The sequence below is a fragment of the Berghia stephanieae genome, chromosome 6 (assembly GCF_034508935.2).
Source record: "Berghia stephanieae isolate SIO BIC M18660-M18661 chromosome 6, UCSD_Bste_1.3, whole genome shotgun sequence".
NCBI classification, from domain to species: domain Eukaryota; kingdom Metazoa; phylum Mollusca; class Gastropoda; order Nudibranchia; family Aeolidiidae; genus Berghia; species Berghia stephanieae.
Genome location: NC_088365.1, coordinates 4080902 through 4092529, shown reverse-complemented (window position 1 = coordinate 4092529; position 11628 = coordinate 4080902). Strand labels below are relative to the sequence as shown.

The window sequence follows — 11628 nt, the reverse complement described above, 5'->3', positions numbered from 1 at the left end:
ATAGAAAGCTTGATCTCTACTCTTTAAAATAATACCAGAGCCGTACAGATACTGTGAAAAATAATGCAACAGTGATTTTGTGAAATTGTGTTATTCAATGTTTAACCCAAACTAGCGCTTCACTTTTCCAATGGCAAATCGACACCCGTCTATAGGCTGGAATCGGACCACCTTCTATTAGAATTATAAGTAGCCTATAACTATAATCCCAAACTGATCAGCCTAAGTCAGTGTTTGACTTTTACTTTTCGAAGCCTCTACTTTTACACATCATAGCTTGTCACTCCAACACCAAATCGACTCCACAGCATCTGTGGAGCAGACTCTTACTCTTAGGTCATGGTCAGTGCAGCTGGGCCCATCCTGGCATTCTCTAAGGATGTGCTCCATGGTCTGCTGTGGGCATCTACATGTACACAAGCTAGTCTCAGCCAGCCTCCACTTTTTCATGCTTCCAGCTGTTCTCCCAATTTTTGCCCGTGCTCTGTTCAGTGTTACCCATTCATTCCTGGGGAGCTCAGTTCCGTAGGGCAGTTCTTCTCTCGGATCTTCAAGGCTTCATTTGCATGATTGTCCTACTCCCATGTGGAAAGTCTGTATACAGCTGCATGGTCAGAGTTGATGCTTTTTTCCATTGTGAAGCTCTTTCTCGACTTCAGTCTACTTGTCGCTGGGTTGTGGTCAACACCAACACTTTTACACAAATTTGATTAGTTTCTACCGGATTGATATGACTGTTTGAAATGCTATACAAGGCTGGCACTCTTTTACAGTGCTACTCAGTGATTTGGAGAAATGATCATATCGTTTGGTGTTGTAAAGTTAAAATTTAGTCTCCCTGTTAATCGTGGATAAAATGTGATGTAATTTAGATTTTGGATAAGTAGTCAAAAATCCAATTTTTGTTACATTTATTTACCAAACACGAAATATGTACTCTAAACTTGTTTATTCACATTGTCTAAAAGTCTTATTTTGCTCTCTTTTTTTGCTTGTTATTTACAGTTCAGAATTGTGTCCGGCGGGGAAGGCAAGTTACATGCTGAGATAGATGTCACAAAAGGCATGTTGAATCGAAACGGCAGTCTGCATGGCGGTTTCACTGCCATCCTAGTTGATTCTGCCTCTACCTACGCTTTAGCTACCGTTGCTGATGGCAACCTGGGTGTAAGCACAGACCTTAATGTCAGGTGAGATTAAAGTTTAGAAAATGTTAAAATTCAGCAGTAGAAAAGTAAAAAAAAAAAAAAAGAAAAATGGAAATCAATTCTAGCGTCACTCACTTTTTTGCATGTATTGCACAGACTTGACTGCTTACATTTACGTGTTAATTTTTATATTTTGATTAATAGACAATATGTTACAGTAAATAACATAATCGGTCGGATGGTGAAAAGGTTTGAACTGAGACATTGACAAGTTTAGTGGGAAACACAGTAAGTAATTATGGCATCTCTCAGAGTCATAAACAACCAACTCTGCAAGTCCTCCCATCAACCCATTTTTGTACACCTTCGGGAAATATCAAAGCTTAATTTCACTTCTAAATATTTTTACAGCTATAATGAAATTGAATGCAGTCGTAATGTTTATTGTATGAGATTAAACCACTTACCAATCATTTAATGATTGGCTACAAGTCAAATATGGTCAGTCCACTAAATATAGAAAGTGCTTTAGGATCAGGGATAAAGTTTATTTTACTCTAGGTTTAACTTGTCCATTTTCAAGAGAAAGCACCGTGGCTTAGCAACCTTGTCAAAGATGAGTTATTACCAATCATGTTGCTGGCAACAAGAAATTATCTTTTGCCTTCCTACTGCTGCAAACTTCATCCTTAGTCAGACAGGCATTTTTAGAAATGGCCATATCATCAGCCTTGTGTGGGAGTGCATGCAAATACAGTCCACGCTGCCTTTAAGTAAGGTTATTGGGAGGGGGGTTAGGTGTGAGAACACAAAGCATGCTTGAGTTCGAAGTAGACATAATCCAAAGGGTTCCATGAATTGAATGTCATAAGTCTTTTCCCTTTATTGGTCAGTCATGATCGCATAAAACCGAGCGATTATTCCATCAGATAGCCATGAGGCCCATGGAGTTGTTTATATCAGTTTCTATAGCGTGAAACAGACAATAGGAATTGCTTGTTTGCTACCCTTTGGATAGGACAAATCACTGCTGGGTGGACAGGGGGCCTGAAAAAAATCTCGACTGAATTATCGGGACTTCCAACACCACGCGATGCTGCTGCAATTATCATCAATACCCAGTGGAGTGGTTGCTCGTTTGGGTTTGCTTTTGTTTCTCTTTAATTCTATGTTTATTATAATAATTCATCATTGTAAAAATGGCATGATTTATTATTATTATCACAATGTGTCGTAACATTTGTAGAGAATCCCACTGATTAGATTTTGTAGAGATGTATTCTCACTCATTTTCATTATCTCATTGTCATTTCAGTTATTTCAAGCCCGTGTTTGAGAATGACACCATTGTGATCAAAGCTACAACTTTGAACTGCGGCAAGACTCTCGGAGTTGGGACCGTTGATCTCATCAATAAAAGCACAGGGGCACTCATTGCTCATGGACGTCACACAAAGTTTATGGCAAGACCCAAAATTCCTGATACTGATACTCAACAGAAAAATGGATGATAAGTCATTTAATACAGAGACTAACTAGTCTAGCAGGTGTTGATTTACAATTTGAAAATGTTGAATAGCCTTTGACAGAGCTAGCAAGTACCGCTGAACTTCCGTGGCAGCCACAAAAATAACATTCTTGCCACGGAGTAATGGAAATGGCTTAAAAAGCCACGGAAGTTTTTGTTGGGTAGCATATTTTTTTGTCAATGTTTATATTCAGTGAATAACATGATAATGAGAACTCTTTACAATCAGAAGTTAAGAATTTCAATCGCTTTTCCTAGCTAGAGAATCCGTAAAGTTTAAAGGAAATCAAAAAATTGATTTATAACTTATGATTGACTTCCTTCCTTTTAAGCTCTTCAATGTAATACCTGCTCTATTGTAATGATTTTTACTTCAGTAGGTAATTATATTTGAAGGGACGGTTTGGGAAATAGGAAATTTTTTAATTACTCAAAAGAAAACTGATTCAGTGAAGAAATTAAGATAAAATTTCTGTTAAACTGAATTTGAAATGCTGAGCTGCCTAGTACGATAAAAAATTTGTAGAATTACGAAATTTTGGCTCAGATTTCAGAACTTTGAAAATAAAAGTTGATTTCAGATTACATATATTTAAGGATTTTGAAGTGATATCTAACCCACGGCACCGAACGAACGAACATTTCGCTGAAAATCCAAAAGTCGTTAAATCTCCATCCTTGCCGACTATATGACTCGTGATTGATCTCATTGTGCTACCTGTACGAGCACTTCTGACATTTTTTTCGACGATATGCAATTTTATTGATGTCTTTAATCAAGCACACTTTAAGATTATGTTATGTTAAAGAATTGTTTTAGGTGTGAACAAAACGAGATAAAATCAAATGTTGTTATGATACCAAACTCATAACGATCATTTTCGCCGTTGATCGTTAAACCATAGACAAGTTTAGACGTAATAATTGTAATTTTCCTTTTAGATTTTTAAATTCCAAATTATAGATGAATATTTACATAATTTTTGTTTAGTTTGTAAGAGGTGGAATGAATCCACAGATCATTCTATTGCATTTCAAGAGATGACTAAAAGTGGCAAGGCTAGAAATCATCCTATTTGGGTTCATATACAGATATTTTCCTTGAAATCTGCTTTTTCTTTTTTTTCCAATAATTTATTTTGTGCGCCTTATGTATTGCAAGCTCCGTAAAACCCTTAAAAACATAAAAACAAACAATGACAACAAATCTTTGAATTTATCATTTACTGACAATGACAATTATGGGAAGACGTTATCAATAATTTTTTGTGAAGAGAACTGCAGCTCTAATGGCAGTTTGATCGCCTGAACCTTAAAAACAGTCAAGTTTTGATGAAGATTCATCGGCTCTCACACGATTTTGTTTCCCCAGCTTTGTATGCTCACCTACATCATCTCGTCCTCCATGAGAAATATTATCTGAGCTAGTGTTCACAGAAAATCATTTTCTCTCCTTTTCTACTTGGCTTTATGACTGAGAATTCCTTTGTGAAATCCTTGTGGCCGCCTACTCACGCTTCTTTCTATTGAGGAGTTCAACATTCCCCGATGGTGCTGTTTATGTACTTTTCAATCCAGAAGTGGAAGCTTCTTTATCCATCAAGCATTTTGATTTTATAAGCAAGCCAATCCAAAATTATATTCAAATAACATTTAAGTCACAACATAAGATAAAATTTTGATCAAAAGTTGCCTACATACATCATCTCGTCCTCCACTAGAGATATTATTATCTGAGCTATAGTGTTCACATTCTCTCCTTTTCTACTTGGCTTTATGACTGAGAATTCCTTTGTGAACCCCTTGTGGTCGCTTACGCACGTTTTTCTTCTTCTGGGGGTTCAACATTTAAGTAAATTTTCCAGAAATTCTTCAATCCATAACTGGAAGCCTCTTCATTCATCAAGCGTTTTGATTTTATAAGCATGCCGATCTAAAATTATATTAAAATATTTTCAAATCACAACACAAGATAAAATTATGATAAAAAGTTGTCTACCTACATCATCTCGTCTTCCACTAGAATATCTGAATGTAGAAGAATACTAGAATATTAATATCTGAGCTACAGTGTTCACAGAAAACCTTATTCTCTCATTTTCTACTTGGCTTTATGACTGAGAATGCCTTTGTGAACTCCTTGTGGCCGCTTACGCATGTTTTTTTTTCTTCTTGGGGGGTGGGGTTCAACATTTAAGTAAATTTTCCAGAAATTCTTCATCCATATCTGGAAGCCTCTTCATTCATCAAGCATTTTGATTTTATAAGCATGCCGATTAAAAATTATATTCAAATATTTTCAAATCACAACAGAGACAGAGAGTCTGGATAATGACCAGCAGGTTTCTTCAACTTTGTCCAGTGCTCACCTGTCATAAAATACCGATAACTCATACCGACCTTTGTATTTTGTCTTTGGGAATTGTATTTTTATCACACAAGATTCCACACGTTGCAATTTATTGGTAAAAAAAAAATTCAAAATAAAGCTTTGTATAGCGCAATATCCACTAAATGTGCTCAAAGCGCTTTACAAGTGGTCCCTGGTCAACAGCAACATTTAACATGTAGGACGGGACATGGCACCTGTTCGGCGATTTTACAATTTTCTGGACAAAGACAATGCTGTTAACATTTACACCTGACTTTCAAGGACTCAACCATGAGCAGAGCCCGAGGCTCGAACCCAGGACCTTCCGATCGGAAAGCAAGTGTCATACAAGACCAAATAGCCACATGGGAAGCCCTTTTGAGATGTATTTCAAAATGCCAATTTTGAAGTAACGGAAAAGAATTGTTTATATGAAAAAGTCTATAATATAAAATGCAGGAAATATCAATGGTGAAGGTCTCGTCTGACCATGAAGTTATTTTGCTGCGATTTTCTGAAAATTCACTGTCGAAGTCACTTTCAGTAATGTCTGTAACGAAATGACACAATTTTCAAAATACGAGAGAACTTAGTCTATGATCTGAATAAACTCTTGCGTTCCTCAACTGGACTCCGATTTGCCTCTGACCACTGTCCGTGTCTTCTGGTTAAGCTCCTCCCTCCGATTAGCCAATGAGATTACAGGACGATGTCCGCTATCTTTAGAAGTCATAGGTAAGTTTTGTACGTGCCTCCAACTGATCAGCTGATTGTCGGATCTTTGTCACTGTTGATTGGATTGAATTATTATTATTATTATTATTATTATTATTATTATTATTATTATTATTATTATTATTATTATTATTATTATTATTATTATTATTATTATTATTATTATTATTATTATTATTATTAATATTATTATTATTATTATTATTACTCTTAACTATTATTACTGTCTTTATCATCATTATCATTATTACCATAGTATACATTTAGTTTGCACTAAAATTAAATTTGTTGTTTCTTTTCCTTTTCCTTATATAATTATTTTTTGTTGTTGATTTAATAAGTATCTAAAATTTTTGAGAAAAAAAAAGAACAAACTTTCGCTATGATATATTTTAGAAATTGAGCTTCATATAGCGCGATATCCACTAAATGTGCTCAAAGCACTTTACAAGTGGTCCCTGGTCAACAGCAACATTTAACATATAGGACGGGACATGGGGCCTGTTCGGCGATAATACAATTTTTCAGTTTGCCTTTTGTTTTGATAAGATCAGTTTATCCAAGAAGCTGGTCCAACTTTTAGGATAAACAATTTGCAGCTTTCAGAGTTCTTCTTCCGATAACCAAGACAACCGATTATATTAATTTTTATTTTTTTTACTCTGGGATTGAAACTATCCAGTCCAAACATTGTTCTCTCTGGTCATAGCTGTTGCATTGTCAACACTGCATTCATTTTTCTTAAGAATACGACCTGAAGGAAGAATATACACTCCGATATTTATATCGGTCTCTTTGGTCATATCTGTTGCATTGTCAACACTCCGTGATTCTCTCACTACAGGTTGGTTGCATTGGCAACACTATATTCGTCTCTTTGGTCATATCTGTTGCATTGTCAACACTCCGTTCGTCTCTTTGGTCATATCCGTTGCATTGTCAACACTACGTTCTTCTCTTGCTACTGGTTGGTTGCATTGGCAACACTATGTTCGTCTCTTTGGTCATATCTGTTGCATTGTCAACACTCCGTGATTCTCTCACTACAGGTTGGTTGCATTGGCAACACTATATTCGTCTCTTTGGTCATATCTGTTGCATTGTCAACACTACGTTCTTCTCTTGCTACTGGTTGGTTGCATTGGCAACACTATATTGGTCTCTTTGGTCAGATCCGTTGCATTGTCAACACTCCGTGATTCTCTCACTACAGGTTGGTTGCATTGGCAACACTATATTCGTCTCTTTGGTCATATCCGTTGCATTGTCAACACTACGGTCTTCTCTTGCTACTGGTTGGTTACATTGGCAACACTATATTGGTCTCTTTGGTCAGATCCGTTGCATTGTCAACACTACGTTCTTCTCTTGCAACTGGTTGGTTGCATTGGCAATACTATATTCGTCTCTTTGGCCATATCCGTTGCATTGTCAACACTCTGTGATTCTCTCACTACTGGTTGGTTGCATTGGCAACACTATATTCGTCTCTTTGGTCATATCTGTTGCATTGTCAACACTACGTTCTTCTCTTGCTACTGGTTGGTTGCATTGGCAACACTAAAAAAAAATAAATTTTATTCTCTATTGTCTTCTGGCACTTTTCTACTCACTTCATATCTTGTTGTTACCAACATAAGTGCCTGCTCCACTCACTTTTCTGAATTAAAAATTCACCCCATACACCGGAGCATACTCAATGTCTCAATCGTTTCTATGTTATATGTTTGTGATGAGAATATTGGCTATTAAGCTTAACTGCTTGTCAAAATTTCTTCGCGATGGTGGCGAACGAATCGGCGATCTCAAGAAGTGGGTGAGAGAGGGATCTAGAAATGACTTTGGGTTTGAAACGAATATTTTTGTGTTCGTGGATAGCTCACACGGTAGAGCCACGCTCTCACCTGCCAGGCGGAGTTGTCGTACCAATAAGGTCGCAGGTTCAAACCCCACCACCGCCGCGAAAAAAAATAATTTTTTATTCTCTATTGTCTTCTGGCACTTTTCTACTCACTTCATATCTTATTGTCAACACTACGTTCTTCTCTTGCGACTGGTTGGTTGCATTGGCAACACTACCCTGTTCTCACTGATCGTAACGGTTGCATTGTCAACACTGCACTCTTCTCGCTGATTATATTGATTGCATTGTCAACACTAAATTGTTCTCTCTGATTATTTGGGTTGCATTGTCAACACTACATCGTTCTCTCTGATCATGTTGGTTGCATTGTCAACACTACAATGTTCTCACTGATCGTATCGGTTGCATTGTCAACACTACACTGTTCTCGCTGATCGTATCGGTTGCATTGTCAACACTACATTGTTCTCTCTTATTTTGGTTGCATTGTCAACACTACTCTCTTCTCTCTGATCATATTGGTTGTAATGTAACAATAAAATATTACAATTCAATCAATATGGCTTGACATACCAAACTAGTCTCTAAACATTTCTACTCCAACAGGCAACACATTCCTTCTTTCCAAGGTTACATTTATTGATGGATGAATTTCGTCCTTGGCAGTTGTAATGCTTGTTGTTAAATTAGAACAACAGTTCTAAAATCAAATTGAGGTTAAAAATAAGATAAAGAACTCCCGATAACTAACGCTAAAAAGAGCGACTTTATAGTGTTAAAGGTGGTCACTGCCTCGTAATGTCCAGAGAAGTATTGCACAAGGATCAGTAGAAAACGGTAGGGGCTGCCTGAAGCCTGTGATCGTGAAAATACTAACAAAAGAGTGAATGTGGAGAGGCTTTGTATGGGAAGAATAAAGACAATGGACAGTTTCGGGTACAAACCCTTTGTCAGCACAACAATACTCAATAAAATACAAAATAACTTTTATCGTATTTTATTTGTTTTCCACGTTAATTTGTGTATTGTGCTGACGAAAGGGTTTGTATTGTTCCCATACGAAGCCTCTCCTTTTGCACAAGGATCAGTTACTTGATATGTCACAACACCTATAGGGCCTGTCACAGGCCATCGGGTTGGTGGTGGCCGAAGAGAGGGCTCGGGCATATAAAATAATGTTGTAAACGGACAAACTTAAATGGGCCATGTTTGCATAGTATATCTACAATCGTATAATAAGTTTTATGTTATAGGTTATGCTCAGTAGCTTCTACCCAGCGAGGGTTGAGATGTGCAATCTAAGGGCTTATCATTATTATAATTTATCTTAATTATCATAATTAAGATATCGCAAACATTAACTTTATCTTGTCCGACTTGCCACAATGAAAAATTGAAACCTCCCTTGCATACAGTCATGGAAATGCATGGTGGTTTTATTGATGACTTTTCAATATATAGTCAAATTCCTCAGGATGGCGTCGATGAATATATCCAGCCAGAGTTGCCAAATCCCTGTACATTTAAAGGATTCAATGATACTTAGCTTGTACCATTGCTTGAGGAAGCACAATGCCCACAATGGCAGAGATATTGTAGATGGTCATGGATGTCCCAGGGATTTCACGGATCCAAGCACGAGAACGTCGCTTGACAAATGTTTTGAAGGGCCCATAGATTCCCCTATCAAAAGGCTGTAGTTTGTGAGGTTTTGAGGTGTAATGCTCAAAAGCATAATATTGGTGTTCTGGCAAAAGTCGAATGTTATCGATGTCGATTGACAGGTGAGACACAATGTTGGATACTGTTGTTGTATTTTTGATGGATTCAGTAATTGAAATCCTCATTTATCCACCCAGAACTATTGGCAATCCCTTTCGATCCGTCCAGGGACAGTGCCTATAATTTTAAAAAATGGGTCTCTGTATTTTTTTTTCATGGAAAAATAAACATGAGTGGCACTGAGTTGCTTATTTTTGGTTAGTAGAAAAACCTTATTTAACTCGCGTTGCGAATATTGCTGTTGCCAGAGTCTCCTTTTCTGCTGTAAATAATAATGTGAAATTGATAGTAAGCTTCAATTTAATTACAAAAACAGATCAAATGAACGTTTCGGGTTTCCCCTTTATCAACAAAACAGAATGAATGTCATTATTTCATTCATCTGTGGCGTTTCATTCATTCTGTTTTGTTGATAAAAGGGAAACCCGAAACGTTCATTATCTGTTTTTGTAATTAAATTGAAGCTTACTATCAATTTCACATTATTACATTTACATTACCCTTTTCTGCTGAGACAATGTGTCCGATACCCTTTTCTGCTGAGACAATGTGTCCGACAGGTCTTGTGGCCTTCCTTGCTATGACCTGGTTTTACTGTGGCACAGTTGTAATTCCGGTTTCATCCACTTTAGACCATGCCAGCGATTTAAAAGACAGTTTTATGAGGATGATGGGTACTTGGATTGCTCAACAAATTTGGTCTGGGTGGCAGTTTCTAGTAAGTTGCATGTCTGAAATGCTACCATGAGAAATTTCTTTAAAAGGCTTCCTGTTCCAATGTAAAGTCAAATTTTCTCAAGAGTGTTTTGGAGTTTGGAGTGAATGATTAAAGTTTGTGTAATTCTACTGTTGGCTTAGAAGTACTGCAAACACCAAAGAATTGATGTGTATTGATAAAATGTAACAATCCAAATGAAAATTATTGAATTAACGCCCCAGCACCCAAACATAATACAGTTGGTCTAAAGTTGTAAAGTACTACTAATCTTTTTTTCTCATAATGTCAAAATTTATGGGTTTTGTCTATGTATTGCATGTGATCACATGTTTTTGAGAATGATGAAAAGAGTGGACATGATTTTGTATAGATTTTTGATGTAAAAAATATGAATAAGTGAATGTAGGCCTATATATGCGTATGTATATGGTTGAAACTATGCTTGTTTGTTAGATTTAATTCCATTGCCTGTGATATAAAGAAGCCATATGTACATAATACAATGTTACTTTCGTTTTAATGCATTAATAAAGGATTTTAAAGTTGACTCATTCTTCCTGGTTATTTGATTTTTTTTTTTTCAAATTATTTTTTTGAAAAGCCAACCAACCCCCACCACCCCCACAAAATATAGCTATTTTTTTTTTTTTTTTTTTTTTTTTGGGGGGGGGGGGGGTTAGCTTTTATATAGCGCAATATCCACTAGACGTGCTCAAGCACTCGACAAGGGGTGCCTGACCAACAGCAACACATAACATTAAGACAAGACACGACGCCTGTTAGGTGAAATTTCAATTTTTTCCGACATGGACAACTCGGTTAACGGCCAGCTAGGTCTTTTACACCCGAGTAAGGTGAGAGAATGTGAGTAAACAACCTTTTCCAAGGACTCAACCATGCGCCCAGCAAGACTCGAACCCAGGACCTTCCAATCTGAAAGCGAATGTCGTACCACAAGACCACATAGCTGTGTTGGATAGATTGTAGTGGGTGGAATTGCCCTGAGGCAGACCTACCTGCTTACATATTTGAAAGTTCGTAATTTTCAGGAGATAAACATTGTAGTCTCTATAGTGAACTTTAAATATCAACAATTTTCCTTCACAAGGAATAAATAACACTTCAAAATTATTCAAATGATGGAGTCGTTCATCAGCGTCATTTTCAATAAGTTTTAATGACTTAGAAATGCCCAAGAAGCTCTGAAATTGGAGCCAAAACGTCGTATTTCTACAAATTTTTCTTAATAGGAAATAGAAGGCAGGTCTGTCCTAAGGGTGAGGCAACTTGCACCATCCCTTCCCATCACCCTTTCCATGATGTTGATACGGTGAGGCAACTTGCACCATCCCTTTCCATCACCCTTTCCATGATGTTGATACGATGAGGTCCTAATGGTGAGGCAACTTGCACCATCCCTTTCCATAACCCTTTCCATGATGTTGGTACGATGAGGCCCTGAGGGTGAGGCAACTTGCACCA

The 11628-nt window shown here is 37.0% G+C and overlaps 1 protein-coding gene across 1 annotated transcript in view; it reads left to right on the top strand.

The window, feature by feature from the left end:
* Positions 1 to 10693, top strand: part of LOC144974360 (acyl-coenzyme A thioesterase 13-like) — an 11533-nt gene extending 840 nt beyond the window's left edge. The window contains exons 2-3 of the mRNA XM_078917177.1: positions 1006 to 1190; positions 2464 to 10693. Coding sequence (XP_078773303.1) covers positions 1006 to 1190; positions 2464 to 2659 — 381 coding nt within the window. The 3' untranslated portion in view covers positions 2660 to 10693. The remainder of the gene's footprint in view (positions 1 to 1005; positions 1191 to 2463) is intronic.
* The last annotated feature ends 935 nt before the right edge of the window (positions 10694 to 11628 follow it).